This window comes from Pipistrellus hanaki (assembly GCF_964339955.1).
Source record: "Pipistrellus hanaki genome assembly, chromosome: X".
Classification (NCBI taxonomy): Eukaryota; Metazoa; Chordata; class Mammalia; order Chiroptera; family Vespertilionidae; genus Pipistrellus; species Pipistrellus hanaki.
Genome location: NC_140524.1, coordinates 85,083,775 through 85,107,980, shown reverse-complemented (window position 1 = coordinate 85,107,980; position 24,206 = coordinate 85,083,775). Strand labels below are relative to the sequence as shown.

The window sequence follows — 24,206 nt, the reverse complement described above, 5'->3', positions numbered from 1 at the left end:
TAAAAAAATTTAAACCAAGGTCTGCATTCAACTTTAAAACAACATTTCCTATATTGATTATAAAGAGTGCCTACCCAGGCCAAGGTACATTAATAGTTTCGCAATGTACCCATTTTAGTGTCCACTACTCCCTTAAATATATAGCTACATTAGCCCCAATTGCTGATTTTCCTTTTGGAAATGCAACATAAAGCTGCCAAAGTAATTGGTAAATTGGGTAAATATACATTATCCAGCATATTAGAGTTAGCCATGGAGAAAGGTCCCAGCAACTAGAAATTGTGATAGTAGATCATTTTCATAGGCACTGTGTGTTAAGGAATTAGCATATTTGTATTTCAGCAACCATTACATACTAGTACAATGATAGAACATACTCAAGAGTTTGGATAGAAGAAAGTGCTGGAGAATACAGGGGAGGAGACCTCATTATTTCTTCTCTCACTAATGACTCAGTATTTGAGGGTAAATGATTATCTAGACCGTTTCTTGATTGCCTTGACCATCTTTCCTTAAAAAAAAAAATACTGACTTGAGTACTGATCTAAATCTGTACTCTAAATCATTTGTTTTCTATCCTTAAATTTAAACCAACAGGGTTAGGGGGCATAAAGATTGAGAAGAAACAATTAAATAATTCTTAATGTGTCTAATGAATGAAATTAAAAATTTTCATCTTAATGAATAAGATGAAAAATTCTAAGACATTTGATGGCAAAAGCATAGCAATAAAATTATAATTATAGGATGAAATACATATATTATGGATGATCTAATTATATGTCTATACAAGATTGCGTTCACAGCTTTGGTTTTAATTTTCTGTCATAAAAGTTTACTTGTTATGCTATTGCAGGACACATAAAACCTTGACTTGTGTTTCATTATTCACAAAAATACTCTTGTGTGTTTTACATAGTTCTCTGACACTTTCTAGAATTATAATTTTTGTTCCATTTTTAATATTTACATGTACTAAGGTATAGTGAAGCATTTTGAGATATCTCTCCTCATTCTCTTCATATGAGGAATGCATTTCTTTGAATTATTATATGGCTACAAAATTCAATTACTAAGAAAAAAGATTTTCTCTATATGCATGTGTGTGTATCTTTACATAGCTGTTTTCAAATATTTAAAATAAGAAACTTTACATTATAGGTAGGAAAAAATTCACCTTAAATGTTTTATTCCAACTATTCACATAACTGAAAGTTAGTGTTCATATGTAAAAATAGAAAAGGGATTTTTTCCAAATACCTTGTTAATTGAATTATAGAGATCTAAACACACATTTTGATTTTAATGTAAAGAATTGGTACTTTTTCATTTCATAAATATTTGATCAGTTATGTAAATGATCTGTTACAAAAACTTTAGCATAATCAATTAAAATATTATAAATAACCTGACACAATCCAAAATATAGTGTCTATTATTTGCTTTGTAAATCATCTATGCACAGAAACTTTTATCAATATACTTTCTTCAAACTTCTCAATTTTGTTGGATGCAAATGAATAATAAGCAATTCTTTAGAGGCAATTGTGCCATTTTTAATAAAAGCTATTTCATGTTACATGAAAATTACAGTTCTGCAATATCTTCTTGGTATGGCTTTACTACTGCTTTAAAGGGTTACAATTTACCTTATATTTTGAACAGAACAAAGTTAGGAGGTATTAAATATGCCCAATAGGGCAGTAAAATTGGACTGAAAAGTAGATGAGAGGTTTCAAAATATACTTGGAGGGTCAAAAGCATATATGGAGAAAGTACATTTGGGGACATATAAAGTAAAGGAGAAGTAGCCTTAAAGTACAGAGGGAATCTGACCTTGGCCAAGAGGCAGATTAAAATTGGGGTTCTGCAAGTCCATAGATAGAAATTTACACTTAGCTCAAAATTGCCACCCAAATGAATGGTCTTCCTTTAGAATTTAACCTATAAGCAAAAATAAACATAAATCAAAACAAAATGTGTGTGGTTATTATCTCAAAAATTGAAAATGGTATCTAGAAAGAACCTCAGCAGTTGTTGTGGGTACTTCAAAATAAAGCTTACTGCATTATAGAATTTAAAGGTATCTTTCAACAAGAGAGTCAGCTCTTTGTCTTAGCACATAGAGTAAAATATCCCGGTCAATAAAATCCATTCAGGTAGTGAAGGCTTCCCATTTTTCTATTTTCTCATTCTTACATATAAATATATTAATGATCACTAGCTATATGAACAAAGTTTACAGCTCCAAAAGAGAAAATGACAAGGAAACAGATACATTTCTTGGAAGATATCCTATAAATAAAAACCTACTATGCTAAGTGTCTGGTCATCTGATCATCTGTTCAACCAATCAAAGCATAATATGCTAATGATATGCTAAGGCCACTCAAGTGCTCGCTATGATGTGCACTGACCACCATGAGGCAGACAGTCGACCAGATGACCAGTCACTTTGATGGACCATGATGGACCAGTTGCCATGACATGCACTGACCACCAGGGGGAAGATGCACCAACCAGTAGGTGAGTTTGCTGCTGGGGTCTAGCTTATCAGGACACTGCAAGACAGGCTGGACATGCCATGGAGCCCTCCCGTGGCCCCTACCAGGCTGGCCTACCTCCTGTGTCCCTCCCTGGCCCTGATAGTGCACTGTTGGGGTCCCACAGCCTGGCCTGTGCCCTCTCACAATATGGTACCCCTTGGGGGATGTCAGAGAGCAGGATTCAGCCTGATCCCACAGGCCAGGCCAAGGGACCCCACTGGTGCACCAGGCCTGTAGTAACTTATAAAAGCTGAAACACACAAAACATGAAAATTCTAATCATCCCCTGTATCAATCAAAGAAATTAAGTCAATTATCAAAAAATTCCCATAAAAGTAACTCCATGGCTAGATGACTTTCCAATTGAATTCTTCAAAACATCTTAGGAAACGATAATGTTATTTTTCCAAAAAAGATAAAGAGTACCTCTCAACTTATTTTATAAGACTTGTCTAACATTGCTGTCAATGCTTAAGAGTATATTACAAAAAATACTAACCATTTTCTGTCATGAACAAAGATATAAAAATCCTAGCCAACATATTAAAAAAATCCAAATGTCTATAAAAAATATAAGACATAATGACCAATAGGATTTATTCAGTAGTTCATAAATAGTTTCACATTACAAAACTAATAGCTATAATTTACCACATTCATAAAAAGGAGAAAAATAATATAACAATTTTAATAAATGCACAGAAGCATTTGAATATGTTCAAGGTCTATTTTAATAAAAACTTGATAAACTTGGAATAAGGAGAAATTTCTTAATCTAATGAAGATGATCTACAGAAAGTCATACAACTGATATCACATTTAAAGATAAATTAATGAAAGTTTTCCACTAATTATCATCACTTCCATTAAACATTATTTTAGAGGTTCTAATCTATACAAAAATTTAAAATTATAAGGATTGAAAAGCGAGAAACTACCTCTACTGATGACATGATGATGCACATAAAGTAAATATATAAGATTCTATAAACTATTAATATCAATAGGTGAATTTAGCAAGGGCACTGGTTATGTGCTTTATATAAAAAATCTGCTGTATTTTATAAGTCAACAACAAAGAGAAAATAAAATTAAAAATGAATCCCACTTATAAAAGGATTACAATGTCAAATGTCTGGGATTCAATCTAATAAAACATGTGCAGGTTCTCTGTATTGAAAACTGCTTCATAGTACTATAAAGATATTATAGAAGACTTAAAAAATGGAAGGGTGTAAGATTAGATGAACCAACATTGCAAATATTTTAACTGATCTACAAATTCAACAAAATCCCAATTAATATTCTAGCAAGCTTTAATAAAAATTGACAACTTGGTTGTAAAATTTATTTGGTAAACCAAACAACCAAAAACAGCAAAGGCAATCTGGACTAAGAAGAACAAAGTTGGAGGTTTTACATTATTAGGTCCCAATTTTTAAAATAAAACAATTGTCCCTGGCTGGTGTGTGGTGTGGCTCAGTTGGTTGGGCCTTGTCCTGTGCACCAATATGTTGTGTGTCTGATTCCAGGTCAGGGTACATCCCAGGATACGGGCTCAATCCCTGAAAGGGAGTATGCAGGAAGCAACAGATTGATGTTTCACTTTCACATCAATGTCTCTCTCTCTCCACTCCCAATGTCTCTCTCTCTCTAAAATTAAAAACAAACACACCTTTAAAATCAACAAAGTTCTGATACATGGTACAACATGGATGAGCCTTGACAATATTATGTTAAGTGAAATAATCTAGATATGAAGGGACAAATAGCATATATGTGTCCACTAATATGAAACATATGCAATAGGTTCATTCATAGACACAGAAAATACGTTAAATATTACTTTGGGAATTGGCTGAATGTGTAGGTGATGGGGGATTCTTGCTTAATGATTACAGAATTTTGGTTTGGGGTGATGAAAAAGTTATGGAAAAATATTAAGGTGATGTTTGCACATCGTGAATTTAATAAATGACATTGAATTATACACTTAAAATCATTAAAATGATAAATGTTATATATATTTTGTCACAATTTTAAAAATAAGTAAACCAAAACCATTCAATTGTATACTTTACAATGAGTGGATTGTATGGAATGTGAATTATCCTATTCAGGGGTCTTCAAACTACGTCCCGCGGGCCACATGCAGCCCCCAGGGGAGTCTGATCCTGCCCGCCAGGTTTTTTGGACAGTGAGCACAGCCAAGGTGTTACAGTAGGAATTAGTAGTTCGTATAGTCTGGCCCTCCAGCTCTCTGAGGGACCGTGATCTGGCCCCCACTTTAAAAAGTTTGAGGACCCCTGTTAAAAAGCCCATGACCGAACTGCGGAACAACCAGAACAACTGATTGATCAGTCCCAATGATGAGCAATGACCACCAGGGTATAGATGCTCAATGTAGGAGCTGCCCCCTGGTGGTCAGTGCACTCCCACAGTGGGAGCACCACAGGACTGACAAGGATGAGTGGTGGCTCTCTCCAGCAGGAGCAGTCACTCAGAGGGTGGTTCCATAGTTGCTCAGCTGACTGGGATGAGTGTCTGCTCCCACTGCAGCCACTCGGCTGACAGGGATGAGCAACACTCCCACAGCAGGCAGATCCCTGAAGGCCACACCCCCACCAATGCACAAATCCTGTGCACTGGGCCTCTAGTATCTCAATAAAGCAGTTTAAAAACGATTGTTATTAAGCCAGTGTGGTAGTAGTTGAAGGACAGATGTAATGAAAGGGAATAGAGAATCCAGAAGCAGATTCACACATTCATGTTTACTTGACTTAACAAAGTTGCCAAACAGTACCATGGGTGAAGGACTATCTTTCCATAAATGGTAAATTAATTGATGCTGCTTTTCATCATAAATTCATTCATATGTGCAACTTGTTTTTAAAGAATAAGCATGTATTACTTTGATAAACATATTAAATATTTTATTTAAAAACTATCTGAGGTAGAAAGAAAAACACAAGTTAAGTAACAAAGTAATTAAATAATCCTATATAATAAAAGAATAATATGCAAATAGACCAAACAGTGGAACAACTAGTTGCTATGATGTGCACTGACTACCTGGGAGCAGATGCTCAATGCAGGACCTGCCCCCTGGTGGTCAGTGCACTACCACAGGGGGAGCACCACTTAGCCAGAAGTCAGGCTCATGGCTGGCGAGCATAGTGGCAGTGGCAGGAGCCTCTCTTGCCTCTGTGGCAGTACTAAGGATATCTGACTGCTGGTTTAGCAGAACAGGCCTAAGCCATCAGTTGGACATCCCCCAAGGACTCCTGGACTGCGAAAGGGTGCAGGCCAGGCTGAGGGACCCCCTCCACCCCTGCTGGCAAGTGCATAAATGCTGTGGACTGGGCCTCTAGTCTATGCTAATAAAAGGGCAATATGCTAATTAGACCGGATAGATTGGACATCTTCCAGTTGTCTGGTCTTCTTTCTGGACAAAGCCATGGTGGCAGGGGCCAAGGCAGAGGGCAGAGGTAGTTAGGGGCAATAAAGCTAGCAAGGGAGAGCAGTTAGGGGCCATCAGGCTGGCAGGGGAGGGTGGTTAGGGGCAATCAGACAGGTAGCAGGTGAGTGGTTAGGAGCCAGCAGTCCTGGATTGCGAAGGGCTGTCTGACTGCCAGTTTAGGCCCAATCCCGCAAGGGTACCAGATTGGAGAGGGTGCAGGCTGGGCTGAGGAACCACCGCCCCCCTCCCCCAGAGCATAAATTTCATGCACAGGACCTCTAGTAAATAAATAAATAAGCAAACAAAACAAAATACCTTTTGTAAGTTAGTATCCATTTAGCATTGATTAAGTCCATGCTATATGTGAGGGCAAGTAATTTTGATTTATGGAACATGTTGAACTGGACCACTGCCACCTTGTTTAAATACTATTATTATACTCCCGAACACTGAGTTAATTAGTTCATCGTTTTCTAGTCCCATTCTTTATAATAATTCATGCGAAATAATAATGTATATTTTGCCATTTAGTCATTAATGTACCATCACCCACCATCACCATTATTCCCCTCTAGAACAAATAATGTGGTCAAAATCACTGGTCAGGTTAAAAAACAAAAAATATATATACATATAAGCCCCCCAGCCATACCCCATCTATAAAACAACCATGAAACAAAACAAATACAAACACTTTCAACATTTAACACATGTGACAGAGGATATGGTTAATGTCTAACCTTTATCCACTGAAGATTTGTCTGCTTGAGCTTCTTTTCAAGTTTATCTTGCTCTTCTGGGCTTATGGGAGCACTGACAAGCACTGTTCCTCCTGTTTCATTTAATTGTTTTAGAATTCCCTGGCGCAGGGGTAGCTCTTCCACGAGTAACTAAAATGGACAAATGCAACAACTTTAAAAATGAATTACAGCACAATGCCAACCAGCTTGTCTTTGCCTCTATTGATTAATCTATCAAAACGAAACAAGGTGTCCAAAGGCCCCATGGTACTTCAAAAGCCAACAGATTTCCACAGAGCCGATGGACTGAAACACTCACTCTTAAGCAGTTACACCTATTCTAGAAAGGACCATGATATCTTATACTTCAGAGGTTTTTATTTTTTTTTACTTTTTTGGGGTGTGTGTGTGTGTGTGTGTTTCCCCCAAGAGAAAAATGTCATGTGGTATCAGCTCTAAAACAATACCACAAACAGAGTTAAGAGTATGAAAACACATCTCTATCAAAAATAGAACAATCTGGCACTAACCAGTTTGGCTCATTGGATAGAGCGTCAGCCTGCAGACTGAAAGGTCCCAGGTTCTATTATGGTCAAGGGCATGTACCTTGGTTGCGGGCACATCCCCAATAAGAGGTGTGCAGGAGGCAGCTGATCTTTATTTCTCTCTCATTGATGTTTCTATCTCTCTATCCCACTCCCTTCCTCTCTGTAAAGAAGCAATAAAATCTATTAAAAATAGAACAATCTGGATAAATTCCTCACACTCTCAGGCATTAAGCCTCTGTGCTATAGCATGCTAAGAAATAACTGACACTGAGAACATACCAATAACCAAGCATTGTGCTGAGCTCTTCACATATATTATCTAAGTTAATTTTTATATAATAATTCCATGAAGGAGATCCTATTATCTTCATCTTATATAGAAGGAAACAGAGGCAGAGGCAAAGTACTAGATCCAAGAACAAAAAAAGTAGGAAGAATAGCACTGTGATTCAAACTTGGGAAGTTTCATTCATGACACCTTATTTTTCACTCTTTCACATTCATGAATTTCTCTTATTCATTCAGCATCCTATCTAATCAAAGAGTAAAATGCAAATTGACTTATTGACTGTCACTCCAACACAAGATGGCTGCCCCCATGTGGACACAAGATGGCCATCACAAGAAGGCCAGCAGGGGAGGCAGTTGGGAGGGACCAGGCCTACAAGGGAAGGCAGTTGGAGGCAATCAAGCCTGAAGGGAAAGGCTGTTGGGGGGGGGGGGAGCCAGGCCTGCAGGACAGGGAAGTTAGGGTTGACCAGGCCTACAGGGAAGGGCAGTTGTGGGGACCAGGCCTGCAGGGGAGGGAAGTTTTTTGGGGATCCAGGCCTACTGGGGAGGTGTGTTGGAGAGGGGAGCAGGCCAGCAGGGGAGAGCAGTTAGGGGCGATGAGGCTGGCAGGGGAGGGCAGTTAGAGATGATCTGGGCAGCAGGGGAGGGCTTTTGGAGGGGACCAAGCTGGCAAGGGAGGGCAGTTAGGTGGTGATCAGGATGACAGACAGAAGTGGTTAGGGGCAAATCAAATTAATTGATTTCATTTTTCCATGAAATAACCATTCTCACATGAAGTAGATTCTAAACTTTTTTATTTTTGAATCTCTAACACCTAGTGCATTATCTGACATAAAAGGTGCTCAGTATTTGCTTCCAAGGAATATTTTTTATACTTTATCTTCTGTTAAGGTATAAGTTTGTTGTTACACAGAAATTTGTGGTTGACATGGGAGTCTAATTTGCATGTTCAAACCAAGTGAATCATTGATAAAGGAGCAATTCCATGCCCCTTCGCTCTTGTAATTTTGCAAAATGAGGATAATTGCGACCATTTTGAAAATGATATAAAGATGAAATAAAATACAGAATAGGGAATTATTAATGCTAATTTCCCCTTCCCTTTCACACTCAAGATTTAAGGTAAAGCAGATCTAATAGAGTTTCTTTCCTAAAACTAAACCATGACAGTTAATCTAACTGCACAGTTAGAGCATGTCAGTCAGCCAGGTGAGGTAATCAGTGATAAGCAGACATAACAAGGGGAAGGTATAAAAAACAACCTTAATAAACTGGATGTCCAGTCAACCAGTATTAGAATATGAACCAATACCAGCCCTCCCAAACAAATCAAAACAAAATATTCCTTGCAAATTGAACACTTTTAACTAGGGACTTCAGTGGTGGGATTGGTTTGGCAATTAAGATCTCCCCTAAGAAATTTCTATAAAGATTCTTTCCAGTTTTTTAAACATTTTGGAGCTGTGAATTTCTACAATAAGTCTAAAATTAATTTCAAATTAGTTTAAAATACTGCTCTTCAGTTTGCATATATGTGTATGTATAGATATACACATACATTTTAAAAAATACTACATATTGGAAAAAACTGGGTTAAGACAAAATAAAATTTTAAAAAAAGTTAAAGTGCGAAAAAGTAGTGTGGAACTATCAATAACATAATGGGTAGAAAATCAGTGATTAAAAGCATTAAAATAGATTCATAGATTCTTTATATAAGTAGGCCTGGAGGACTTTAGAAAATAAAATTACCTTGACGTGTTCAAGTTTTTCTTTTAGCAGCTGCTCATTTCCAGGTTCAGGTGCAATAGTAGTAATGTTATCCACTTCTTCCAACCAGAAAATAAATTCATTTAAATCTCTTTGAAATTCTGACAAGATATTCTTTTGTTCTTCTAGTCTGGAGAAAGAAGAATAAAATTGTTACAAGCAACATCTTTCTCAAACTTTCCTTAAAAAAAGAAAACAAACAAACAAACAAAAAACAACAACAAAAGAACCTCCAGGGCACACACTTTTAAGCATATAAACAATTTAAAAGATGTTAATACAATTTTTAAAGAAAATTCATTTGCTTAGTGTAATACTTTCCAGGTCCCTCCATGCTGTCTCAAAGGTACATAACATATCTATCATTAATCCTAATGCTAGTACAGTTCCTGGAGGTTAATAAGCCCTCAATAAATATTTGTTAACTTGAAGCAAAAAATAAAAAATAAAATATTTGCTAAACATCCCCCAAATAAAAGCAATCGAAATGTCTACCAGCTGAGATATATTTATCTATTTATACAATTCAAAACTATATATTTGGGAAAATAAACAAATTAAAACAAATGTCACACAATCTCACTTATATTTGGAATCTAGACATGGAAGCATGCAACAGACTTACATATTTCAGAGGGAAGTAGAGGTGGGGGTAGTGAGCAGGAAGTGATAAACCTAAGAACTTACACATATACTAGTATATGCATAACCCATGGAAACAAATTATAGTGTGGTGAAGGCCTGGGGAGGAGGGAGGCTAATGGGGTGGAAATGAGGGCATCTGTAATACTTTCAACAATACATTTAAATAGAAAAACTTCATTCGCTTTAAGCAAAGCAATTTAATATCTCAAAAATCTGTAAACCATGAGATTAAATTGGTCAATAAAAAGTATAATTTTAAGATTTCAACAACATTAATGAATTCATGAGCAGTGTTTCCCAACCTCCTTACTATTGAAATTTAGGGCTATATAATTATCAGTTGTTAGGCATTATTCTGTGCATTGTAGGAGGTTTACCAGTATCTATCCCTGGCATTTTCCCAAACTGTGAGAACTAAGAATGTCTAGGCATTGCCAAATATCACCTGGGAGGCAAAATTGCTCTTGGTTGAGAATCACTGCACCAGAGTAAATATGTAATATGAAGTTGTATAAACAAATTAAGACACATATGCTTAAAAAACACCTTTATGGAAAAATGTGGGGCAAAAGTGAAAACAAGGGAATTAAAATAAAAATACTAAATTATCACGTTAAAATGTTTTCCAAATTATGACCCACAATCTTGTTTGAAGACAGAGGGAAAATGATTTGAAATATTTAACATATGCTGTACTAGTGGAAGTTTTTAATTATAAAGATGCATATATTGTATGTTATTCAATTGGCAATAATTTTATTCTTTTATCCTGAATGATAGCACTTTTACAGCTGAGAGAAATTATCTGCACTTAAAAAATAATTTACATTTTTTTGGTTTTGTTATCTTTTGTTATCTTGTGTTTAAGCCTTTAATATTGATATAATATACTCCAATTATTTGCACATATCTAACTATAACTTAATGTAGTTTTTAAAATTGAACACATCAAATAGGCAGAAAAAAAGAAACAATGTTTTGAGAAGCTCAGAAGCCCTCTCTTGCCCATCACAGCTGTTACCTCCAAGTGCAATCAGTATCCTGTCTACTATGATTAATTTGTCTATAATAAACATTATGTATATGGAATCATATGGTATATACTCTTGTATCTTGTCTCTTTCATTCAACATACAGTTTACAATAACCATTCATGTTGTGTGTAGTTTAATTTGTTTATTCTCTCAACTGTATAGTATTAAAGTGTATAAATATATAAATACTAGAGGCCTGGTGCATGAAAAGTCATGCACTGGAGGGGGGGGTCCTTCAGCCTGACCTGCCCCCTCTCACAGTCTGGGAGCCCTCAGGGCAGGAGGCAACCTAGAGATCAGGGGAAGGAGATGCCCCATCAAACCTCTGATGCTGCCACTGCCAGCAGCACAAGCCTCAGCCAGCCAGCCCTGGTTACATGAGTCTCAGGTGGTCCTGGGCATCTGTGCAGCCATCATCTGAGGCTTGGCTATGCCTTGGGCTGGCCCTGGGCAGCTGGGGCCTAAGGAGACTGGGGGACTCAAGAAGCGGGTGTGCAGCAAGGCTGGGCCCACATGGGGGAGGGCCTGGCCTTGCTGCATGCCTGCCACCCCAGTGGGGCTGAGTGGAATGGGCGCTGCCATATTTGAGAGCATGGCAGTCAATTAGCACATTCCCTCCTTATTGGCTGTGGGCACCACCATCTTTGAGGGTGTGGTAATCAATTAGCATATTCCCTTTATATTGGCAGTGGGTGCTGCCATCTTTGAGGGCAGGACAGTAAATTAGCATAGTCCCCCCATATTGGCTGTTTGTGCCATCTTTGCAATGGTGTGAGGGTCAATTAGCATATTCCCTCTTTATTAGATAGTATATCTCAGTTGGTAGACATTTAGGTTATTTTTATTTGGGAGATGTTTAGCTAACTTTTTTGCTTCAAGTTAACAAATATTTATTGAAGGCTTACTAACTTCTAGGATCTCTAATGGCATTAGGGGTAAGGATAGATATGCTATGTACCTTGTCCTGAGGATCTCACAGTCCATGAGAGCAAACAAGCATATAGACAGAGGACTATGATTCACTATTGTAGGAGGATGAGTTAGTTCTTGGACAAGGCAGAGGAGATGTACCAGAGAAGTTAATGGTTTACCTGGGTCTTGAAGCGTACAGAGAGTTTCCTATATCTGGAAATAAGACATTGCATTGAGAGAACTACAGTCACACTCATTACCCAAACCAGATCTAGTTATTGGGTTCATGCTCATCTATACTCAGTTTTTCTCTTTAATGAGAGTCTGTTCCAGTCTTTTTTGGGGGCACATGAGGAGCCATTATCTTCTTTATTCTCAGCACAGCAGATAATTGGAACCTAAGTCATACTATATCACTGTTACACTCAAAACTCTTTATTGCTGCCCTGGCTGATCTTGCTCAGTGGTTAAAGCATTTGGTCCATGGATTTAAGGGTCCTGGGTTTGATTTTAGTCAAGGGCATATGCCTTGATTGCAGGCTTAATTCCCAGCCCTGGTCTGGACTTGTATTGGAAGCAATCAATCTATGTGTATCTCTTTCATCAATGTTTCTCTCTCTGTTTCTCCCCCTCCCTTCCACACTCTCTAAAAATCAATATATATAAAAAAAAAGCTGGGGTGAGGATTAATAAAATAAAATACAGAGAAACTAACAAAAATCCTCTGATATTGCTTCCCAATTCATCCACAGAAAAAGCCAAAGCAATTACAGCATTCTACAAGGTTCTAGATAGGTGAGATCCAAAATGGTAGGCACCTTCACATGTGGCTACTGAGCAGCTAAACTGGTGTAAGTAGAATTGGGATGCACTGTAAGTGTACAATATACATCAAATCCCAAAGGTTTGGTACAAAAAATGATCTATGTACCTTTTTCTCACTAAAACTGTTATAAATATACAATTATTTTTAAAATTAAAAAGTATCACATCTTATTAGTACTTTTCAAATTATATACAGGTTGAAATATTTTAATGTATTTATTTAATGTATCTATTTTTATAATAAGACAACTAGAAAATTTTAAATTACATATGTGGCTCACTTTATTTTTCTATTCAACAGCACTAACCAATAAAATGTAATAATCCCCTCTTCCCCTTTCGTCTCTGACTTTATTTCCATCTACTCTCCATTTCTATTGACTTTATTTTTTAAATTTAATAAATTTTTATTGTTCAGATTATTACAACTGTTTCTCCTTTTTCTCCTCATAGCTCTCCTCCATCCGGTTCCCATCCTACCCTCTGCCCTTACCTCCCCTCCCACGGTCCTCATCCATAGGTGTACGATTTTTGTCCAGACTCTTCCCACACCCCCCACACTCCCTTCCCCCTGAGAAATCAGTCCACTCCCTTTCTATGCCCCTGATTATATTATATTCACCAGTTTATTCTGTTTCTCAGATTTTAATTCACTTGATTTTTAGATTCACTTGTTGATATATATGTATTTGTTGTTCATAATTTTTATCTTTACCTTTTTCTTCTTCCTCTTCTTAAAGAATACCTTTCAGCATTTCATATAATACTGGTTTGGTGGTGATGAATTCCTTTACCTATTTCTTATCTGTGAAGCTCTTTTTCTGACCTTCAATTCTGAATGATAACTTTGTTGGATTCAGTAATCTTGGTTGTAGGTTCTCACTATTCATCATGTTTAATATTTCTTGCCTCTCCCTTCTGGCCTGCATAGTTTCTGTTGAAAAATCAGCTCATAATCATATGGGTTCTCCCGTGTAGGTAATAAACTTTTTTTCTCTTGCTGCTTTTAATTTTCTCTTTGTCTTTTGCTCTTGGCATTTTAATTATTATGTGTCTTGTTGTGGTCCTCTGAATTCCTTTTGTTTGGGGTTCTGTGAATTTCCTGGACTTGTAAGTGTATTTCTTTCTCTAGGTGGGGGAAGTTTTCAGTCATTATTTCTTCAATAATTTTTAAGTATCTTGCTCTCTCTCTTCTGGCATCCCCATAATTCTGATGTTGGTACACTTGAAGTTTTCCCAGAGGCTTCTTACACTATCTTCAACTTTTTGGATTCTTTTTGCTTTCCCAGTTGAGTGTCTTTTGCTTTTTTATATTTCATATATTTGACTTGATTCTTTTATTCCTCTAGTCTGCTATTGAGTCTCTGTATAATATATTTTTTATTTCAGTCAGTGTATATTTAATTTCTAGTTGGTATTCTTTCATATATTATATTTGAAGTTCTTGCTAAATTTATTGGCCTTTTCTAGTTAATTCTTGAAAAACCTTATAATTGTGGTTTTGAATTCTATATCCAGTCATTTGTTTTCCTCCATTTCTTTCTTTTGTGATTTATTTCTTTGCTTCCACATTTTCGCTGCTTCCCTGAGTTGGTAGGGTAGCTTAGTGTGCTAGGTGTCCTGTATGGCTCAATGGCTTGGCCTCCCCAATTACCTGAGGTTGACACTCTGGTGCACCCCTTTGTGGACTGTGTGTACTGCCTTGTTGTATTTAAGTCTTGATTGTTGTTGGTATCACTGACAGGCCTTTGGCTTGAGGATCTCCTGTATCTATGCCGAGAGAACTTTTGTGCTGGAGATAGCGACTTGCAAAATTGAAAAAGCCTCTGTGCTCAGCTTGACTGGGGCAGAGTCTCAGGACGGAGCAGACAGTCTTGGCTCCCCGTCAGCCCTGCCTGATGAGGCCCCTGGGTCTCAGTGTCTCTCAGTAATCACTGCAAGCACCTCTGAGAGAAAGCTGCCCTTGAGATTTGCCTGATGCCAGACAGTCCATTTTCTCCCCCATGAATCTCAATCACCAGATTCTTGCCCAGGACTGTTCAGAGCAGTCGGGAGTTTCCAGTTTCCTCCAGCTAGAAAAAGCCAGCGGCACACTCAGCAGTCATTCTCTGTGTGCATTTGCGAGCGCACCTCCAGATCTCTGCCTTTTGTGGCTCCCCTGAGTTTCCTCCTGATAGTCCAGATTCCACTGTAAGAGCATGGGTTCCCAAGGGCTCGCCTGGAACTGGGTTTCAGTGCAGGCAGAACTATGGTTCAGTAAAGTTGGGAGCTTCCAACTCATTCCTGCTAGGGAAAGACAGCGGCAACCTCAGCAGTCAGTCTTCTCTGCAAGCAATTGCACACACCTCCAGACCCTTGCCCTCCAGGATTCCCCTGAGTCTCCAAGTCTCCATGTGCCTTTTCTCTCTACCTTACATTCCAGACTCCTCCCGTATGAGCCTCGGTTCACAGGGTCTCGCCCAGAACTGCGGTTCAGTGCAGTCGGAACTGGGGTTCAGTGCAGTCAGGAGCTTCCTTCTCCCTCCCACCAGAGAAAGCCAGCCAGGCACTCAGCCGACTTTCTTTCTGTGTGTGTGTTTTCATACCTAAGCCTTTTGCAGTTCCTCTGAGTCTCTTTGAGTTTTTTTCTTCTCTTCTAGTTGTAGAATTTTCACTCAGCCCGCTTTCCTGTGGTTCTAGATTATGTCCATTCTGTCTTTTAGTTGTAGTTTTGAAATTTTTGTGAGAGGCAGCAGTTTAGGTGCTTACCTATGCCACCATCTTCATTTCTCTTCTCTTGATTTTCTTAACAATGACATCTTTTCTTTGCTCCTTGTAGCTGCATTCCCACTTTTGATATTTGAGTAAACTCCCACTTTTGATATTTCTCAAATATCAAACATGGTTGCTTCTTCTCCTCTTGAAAATATTCTCCTCCTGATCCTACTTAAATTTAGCACCTCTTCTTCAAAATTCCGTTTCTTTCTTCCTGTCTTATCTTGCTCTTTACTTCTAAAAAATAGTGTACATTATTATTTGCTTATTTTGTTGTCTTGTCTCACACACATCAAATTCTGCTTCCTGAGGACAAGGTTTTTTGTCTGTTTTACTTACTGCTTTATCCATAGCTCCTGGAACAATGCCTGGCACAGCAGGGAGGTTATGTGAATAACCTTTGCATGCAAGAATGAATTTTATCATCATTCTTTTTGATCTTGCATGCATTTCAGTATAAAAAAAAATATTTCCCATTTGTTGCAATACCAATCCCTTCTCCCCCATTAGATGTGGGCCCAGAAGCATTTTGTTCCTGATGCTCCCCTCCCTCCCCACTACAACTTGTCTTAGTTTTATAAATACAAATTTTAATTACAAAATAGATTTTCATTCTATAAATCTCTGAAAGTCTTATAATAATATCTGAAGGGATAAAAACTCCGTATAATCTCAAAATATAGTTTATCTTTTGACACATACTTTTAGTCTTCTTACCCATGTGTGTACATGTATATATCAATACATTAATATAATGTGGGTAATCTACATGCTGTATGGAAACCTTCTTTTTGCTTAGCAGTATATTTTAGATGATTTTCCATGTTGCTAAATATTCTTTTACATCAATAAGTTTAATGTCTGTATAGTACTTTTATTTCCTCAGGCATACCTGGTCTAATTTACTCACCAACTGGCACTACACCATTTCACCAAATCAAATACACCTTTGGTTGCAGGCTATATAATACCATCATAAGTATTTGGATGGGTTGGAGAGGTGTATGATACTGATTACACACACTACACTAACTGGCTCAGCGTGTGCCTATCCTACGCCAGCAGGCGCGGGTAACTCATTGAACCCCATTCGTAATGGGGATCATGCATTGCAATTATTCCCCATGAATGAGGAATTCCCAGTAATTGTGCGTCATAAGCTCGTGTTAAGTCCCTGTCCTTTGTACAAACCACCCGTTGCTTATTAATCTATGACACTTATCACACAGAGGCTTTATTTTACTAAAAAATTGTTCTAAATTTATATTTTGTCAAATATTCCCCTTGCATATCCACAAATGTAAAAGTATAAGTGAAAAATTGAGGAGGTATTTCTAAAACTTCCTCATATTTAGAATCTGACTCTCCTATATCACTTACTCTTCAGAGTAACAGCTGTTTTTCTTTCACACAATATCAACCTCTGTGATTCTCAAGAATGTTGGCTATGTAGCATTTCTTAAGAGAGCTCTACTACTGTTTCTTGGATTTTCTTCTAAAATACATCTGGTCTGAGCAGTAGAGATTGTAAAATGCATACTGATTTCAGTGATATTAATGTGATAAAATGTGCAAAGTAGAATAAAATTTGGTTAGTCCGCACAGCTTCCCACTACTGCTGTAATGAATCAGGTTCTTTTGGCTGCTACAAAGTTGCTGATTGTTTCAGGATTTAAGAAAATGTATAATATAATGACAGTTTAACTGTTATTTTTACTTTGTAATTACAAATGGATATTAGTATGATTGCCATTATTCACCTGATGATTGAATTTATTTTCTGTTAATAGAGTCAATAAAGAATTGGTATTAATTTCCATTGGAATCTGTATTTGATTTTCCAAGTTTTTTCCAATGAAAAATATTTTGGCTCCTCTTGTACATTTAAAGTAAGGATACCTACATTAATATCTATTGCTAACATTATTGGTCAGTGAAATATCCAAGTCCTAAGGAAGAAAGATCAAGAGATGAAGCTGGTGATTTGACTGGAGACCAGGTTATGAAGTACCTCCTAGAAGGTTTGGTTTTTATCTGCGGGTGATGAACTACTTAAAGGCTTTGAGTAGAGAACGATTTATTTCGTCCAAAACAAACTCTGGCTATTCTGTGGAGAATGAATGTGGGCAAATGTGGTAAGAGAAAAGAAAAAGGAATCAAGTACGAGTTTACATTAATAGGCCAGGCTATAAAGGTCCAAATCATGAAGGTGTAGCAAAGGAAAAGAAGACAGGATACATTTAAAATGTAGAAGGGGATTCAACAGGACACGTGGTTAAAAAAGAGTAATATTAATATTACTACCCTGTTTCCCGAAAATAAGATAGTGTCTTATATTAATTTATTCTCCCAAAGTTGCGCTAGGTATTATTTTCAGGGGATGTCTTATCTTTCCATGCGCTAGGTCTTATTTTCAGAGGATGTCTTATTTTCGGGGAAACATGGGTAGCTAATAATCATTGAGCACTTACTACATGGCAGGCACTGACTCAAGTACCAAATCCTCACATCACTGCTGTGAGATGGCTAGTAATTTTTCCTCATTTACAGATAAAGGAAAATGAGGTGTAGTATTTTGCCCAAGGTTATAAAACTAATAAGTGGTCAATCCAGTGTTCAGTCCTGGGTCATCTGAGACCACAGTCTGTGTTTTTCAGCATATTATATCTGGATGAGTAAATGATATTTATTCCAGCTGAGAGTACATGCAATGGTATTGGATATTTGGGGGGAATTACTTCTTTAAATAAATTTTTAAAAATATATTTTATTGATTTTTTACAGAGAGGGAGGGAGAGAGATAGAGAGCCAGAAACGTCTAAGAGAGAGAAACACCGACCAGCTGCCTCTTGCACACCCCCTTCTGGGGATGTGCCCGCAACCAACATGCATGCCCCTGACTGGAATTGAACCTGGGACCCTTCAGTCCTCAGACCGATGCTCTACCACTGAGCCAAACCGGTTTCGGCGGGAATTACTTCTTTAAAAATGAAGAAAATATGGAGCTCAGAGGAGAGAGGAAAGCTAAAAATATGGATTTCAGAAGCATCAGCAACAAGCTTGTGGATAAAACATGGTAAACTAGCTGTTGTATACTTCATATTTGACATCTTCTCAGTCCATCTTTTCTTCACTTTCAGATGAATGATTGACATGTCTACCTTCTGCTTATATAAAATGAAAAAATAAAATAAAATAAGAAAAGTCCATTTCACAGCTATTCATTTATTTCTCATGGCTGAATAACTTGTGGCTTCTACTCTTCCCCAACTTTCCTTCTGTGACAAGGAAAACAAAAGGAATGCCTAGGGCAGTAGTAGGCAAAATCATTAGTCAACAGAGCCAAATATCAACAATACCTTTGAAATTTTGTTTGAGAGCCACATTTTTTAAACTTAAACTTCTTCTAATGCCACTTCTTCAAAATAAACTCGCCCAGGCCATGGTATTTTGTGGAATAGCCACACTCAAGGGGCCAAAGAGCCCCAGGTGGTTTGTGAGCTGCAGTTTGCCAACCACTGGCTAGGGTATTCTTCTGGCCCCTTCAAAACTTCCCAGACCAGTGGATTTCTTCAGCTTAACAAATATACAGTAAAGGAGAATGACTTTCCCTTCTTACAGTCTATGTAGTGCTTTTCGGTGATTATCCTGAAGCCTCTATCTTTGACTTTAGAGAGATGAAAGGGGGAGGGAAGGAACTGACCCTCACTATAAACACACACTCCCCCAAAAGCTATTTATTCCTCAGTTGGTCAGTTCTCTTAATAATTTACTGGGATATGGGGTACGGAAGATACTTGAAATTACTAGTAGTAGACATAATACTACTGTGACTTCTCAGTGAACACTATAGGGGACTGTTTGGTCTCAATTGCTGGCAGTTTGTTTTAGAATATGGGATAGCATGGTTTTCTCTCTTACTCCAGACCAAAAAGCAATTCTGGAATAAGGAAAAATTCCACTATAGACATCCATTATATATTTAAGATTTTTAAGCCAGTTCAATTCCTTAAGTCTAAATTTTGACCCAATGTTGTCAGTCCACCTCACCTTTCTTAATTTTGTACTCTCTTTGCAAATCTTTGTCCCCTTTTGTATTTGGCTCCAGATCATTTTGTAGTCTCCCAAATACTGAGACCAACCTTATTCCTACTAGTTTTCCTCCTTTTAGTTAAGTAAAAGTTTGATAAAATTTAATTATATTTGTGAAACCCAGACAGATAGGCAAGGCTTTTCTTAAACTTCATCTAGAAACTGATTTCAGAAATAAATAGACAAAACCCATAAACAAAAAGAGGGGGTATGTACTTATTCACTGTAATTGAGATTTATATATTTAACTGGGATCAAACTCTATAAACATTCTATACCAATTTTCTTCATTTAATATTCTACTGTATTTTCTTAGGTCATTAATTATTCTCAGAAAATTGATTATAGGATGAGTAATAAGCCACTTATGGGTACACAATATTTTATTATTCTTCTGTTATTCGACTTTTAGTTTCATTTCAATTTTTCATTATAATAAATAACACTATAACAAATACATTTGTTTATGAATTTTGGCTTATGTATCTGCTAATTTCCTTAGAATAAGGAAGAAAAGTTAACAAGAATACTAAATTTCTTTCCAATGCTAGTAGCAAGAGAACTCATATATTTCCATCAACATTTATAAAATACTGTCTCAATACATGTTTGCCACTATTGAGCATTATGATTTATGTACTTGTTAGAAGAAAAATAGTTTGTCACAGAGGGGCTTTACATTTTTATTAATAGAAAAATTGAAAAAAAATTGTGTGTAATAACTGTCATTTCTATTTCCACTGTCAACTGTCTTCTATTTCTATGGCTCATTTTTGTGAAGCATTTTCTTGTTTGTAGGAGCCATTTTTCACATTCTTTTAAATATATATATATATATATATATATATATATATATATATATATATATATAATTGATTTTTTTTTTACAAAGAGGAAGGGAGAGGGATAGAGAGTTAGAAACATCAATGAAAGAGAATCATTGATTAGCTGCCTCCTGTACACCTCTTACTGGTGATATGTCCGCAACCAAAGTGCATGCCCCTGACTGAAATCGAACCTGGGACCCTTCAGTCCACCGAGCCAAAGTGGTTAGGGCCCATTTTCACATTCTTAAAAATATATTTATTGAGCATATATTTCCAGCTTCCATTTCAGCTTTGAAAAAATATTTGTTTCCAAATAAAATTTTATCAATTTATTTCTTTGTTGTTTCTTCCACTGATCCTATCCTGAAAATTGTGACCATCCTACAATTGTCTATATATTAACCTTTACTTCATTATTGGTCCTAAAACATTAATTGAAGCAAAATTCATTGGGGTGACATTGGTTAATAAAATTATATAGGTTTCAAGTATACATTTCTATAATACATAATTTGCATATTATATGGTGTGTTCACTATCCAAAGTTAAGACTCCTTCCATCACAATTTGTCCCCTCATACCTTCTTCTACCTTCCCTGAACCCCCTTTCCTTCTTGTAATCACTATACTATTATCTGTGTATATGAGATATTTTTTCTCTTAATCACTTTACCAGCCCCACCAGTATTTTTTCATATGTCTACTAGACATATGTATGTTCTCTTTGAAGAAATGTCTATTCAGGTCCTCTGTCCATTTAAAAAAATATATTTTAATCGGTTTCAGAGAGAAACAGAGAGGGAGAGAGACTGAAACATCAATGATGAGAGAGAATCATTGATGTGGGTGCTTCCTGCAAATCCCCCACTGGGGATCTAGCCTGCAACCCAGGCATGTGCCCTGGCCAGGAATGGAACTGTGATCTCTTGGTTCACAGGTCAACTCTCAATCACTGAGCCACGCTGGATGGTCTCCTCTGTCCATTTTTAAATGGTATTGTTTGGTTTGGTCTTGTAAGTTCTTTATAAATTTTGAATATTAACCCATTATCCAATGTTTCATTGGTGAATATGTTCTTCCATTTAGTGGAATATGTTCTTCCATTTAGTGGGTTGTCATTTCATTTTGTTATAGATTTCCTTAGCAGTGCAAAAACATGTTAATTTGATGTAGTCCCATTTTGAAAGTTTTTCTTTAGTTTCCCTTGCTCAAGGACATATGTCAGAAAAAAATACTGCTACAAGAAATATCTGAGATTTTACTGCCTATGTTTTCTTCTATGGTTTTGAATCTTACATTTAATAACTTAATCCATTTTTAATTTATTCTTGTGTGTGGTATAAGAAGGTGGTCTACTTTCATTTTTTGGATTTTATCTGTCCAGTATTAACAACACAATTTATTGAATAGACTGTCTATACCCCATTTTATGTACTTGCCTGCTTTTTCAAATATTAATTGATCATAAAGGAACATATTTATTTCTGGGCTCTCTATTCTGTTCCATTGATCTATAAGTCAGTTTTATTGACCGTACTGTGCTCTTTTAATTACAATGGCCTTGTAGTATAGTTTGATGTCAGATAGTGTGATTTCTCCAACTTTTTTCTTTCTCAAGATTGCTGTGGCTATTTAAAGTCTTTTGTGGTTTCATATAAATATTTGGAGTATTTGTTCTAGCTCTGTGAAAATATGCCATTGGTAGCTTAATAGGAATTGTTTTGAATTCATAGATTACTTTGGTTAGTATGGACATTTTAATGTTAATTCTTCCTATCCATGAAAATGGTATATACATCTACTGATTTGTATCTTCCTCAATTTCTTGCTTCAGCGTATTATAATTTTCTGAGTACAAGTCTTTTACATCCTTGGTTAAATTTATTCCTAGGTATTTTAATTTTTAATGCAATTGTAAATGGGATTGTTTTCTTAGTTTCCCTTTCTGATAGCTCATTATTGGTATACAAAAAGGCAATTACTTTAAGGACATTTGTTTTGTATCCTGTTACTTTTCTGAATTCACTTATCAGTTCTTGTAGTTTTTTTGGAGGATTATGTATTATGCAAATAGTGACAGTTTTACTTCTTCCTTTCAAATTTGGATTCATTTTATTTCTTCTTCTTGACTGATTGCTTTGGCTAGGACTTCTATGCCTATATTAATTAGAATGCAGACATCTCTGTCTTGTTCCTAATATTAAAGGAAACATTTTAATTTTTGCCCATTAAATATGATGTTGGTTTATTATGTTGATGTATGTTCCTTTTATTCTCACTTTGCTGAGAATTTTTAAATGTATTTTTATTGATTTTTTACAGAAAGGAAGGGAGAGAGATAGAGAGCTAGAAATGTCGATGAGAGAGAAACATCGACCAGCTGCCTCTTGCACACCCCCTACTGGGGATATGCCCACAACCAATGTACATGCCCTTGACCGGAATCGAACCTGGGACCTTTCAGTCAGCAGACCGACGCTCTACCGCTGAGCCAAACCGGTTTTGGCTTTGCTGAGAATTTTTAATCACAAATGGATCCTGAATTTTATCGAATTCTTTTTCTGTATCTACTGATATGATCATATGATTTTATCCTTAATTTTATTTATGTGGTGTATCATGTTTATTGATTTTCAGATATTGTACCAGACTTGCATCCCCAGAACAAATCCCACTTGATCATGTTGTGTGGTCTTTTTAATGTATTGGTAGATATGATTTGCTAATATTTTCTTGATGATTTTGCCAACTATGTTCATTAGATATATCCTATATAATAAAAGGCTAATATGCCAATAGACCTAACAGCAGAACAACTGAACAACTGGTCGCTATGATGTGCACTGACCACCAGGGAGCACGTGCGGAACATGGCAGGTGTAGGCAGCAGGGGACAGAGCGTGGAACATAGGTGTCAGCCATGACTGGATGGTGGAGTAATTGAGCAGGGGTGTCAGACCAAGGAGGGGCCCACCAGTCACTGTCATCTGGGAGAGCTTAAGGTGTTTACTGAAAATTCTTTGCTCTTGTGTACTGTGGTTCCGCCTAGTGCTCAGACTGGTGCCAGTAATGACCTTGCTTGCATCCACTGCTGGCTCCCGGCACTGGTCCCAATTGCTTGGTGCTGTCAATGGGTACGAGCAGTGGCTTCTGGCCCCAATTGCCCCTGGGGGCTTATCACCTACCCCTGCTCCTGAGGGGTGATTTGGGTAGCAGCTGCCACTCGTACCTGCTGACAGCACTGACCCACTTGCACCTGCTGCTGGTTCCAGCCTCAATCACTCCACACTGTCAGAATGTGGGAGTAGTAGAGGTGGGAGCAGGGCTGCAGGCAGACAGGGGACCATGGGCCGTGGTGGGAGGGTCCAGGTAGGGGCACAGAGGATGGTCCAAGACCTGCCATGTGCCCACTGTAGCCTCGCGACCCACAGTTCCTTTCAAAGTGCACGAATTTGTGCACGGGGCCCCTAGTAGGCCTATAATTTTCTCTTTTTTAAATGTCTTCATCTGGTTTGGAATTAGGATAATGTTGGTCTCATCAAATGAGTTTGGGGATCTTCCTCTCCTGAGCTTTCAGTAATAATTTGAGAACAACAGGTGTTAGGTCTTCTCTGAATGTTTGGTAAAATTAACCTGTGAAGTCATCCAGTCCAGGATTTTTGTTTGTTAAGAGTTTTTCTATTATTGCTTCAATTTCATTAGTTGTAGTCAGTCTATTCTGATTTTCTGATTCTTCCTGATTCAATTTTGGAAGATTGTATG

At 37.2% G+C, this 24,206-nt stretch overlaps 1 protein-coding gene across 3 annotated transcripts in view; it reads right to left on the bottom strand.

The window, feature by feature from the left end:
- The window catches only part of DMD (dystrophin), a 2,141,216-nt gene that overhangs the window by 807,404 nt on the left and 1,309,606 nt on the right, over positions 1-24,206 (bottom strand). For all 3 annotated transcript variants that reach the window (XM_084869361.1, XM_084869360.1, XM_084869362.1), the window contains 2 exons: positions 9,338-9,485; positions 6,747-6,896 (listed from right to left, as the gene is read on the bottom strand). In XM_084869361.1, the coding sequence (XP_084725487.1) occupies positions 6,747-6,896; positions 9,338-9,485 (298 nt within the window). The remainder of the gene's footprint in view (positions 1-6,746; positions 6,897-9,337; positions 9,486-24,206) is intronic.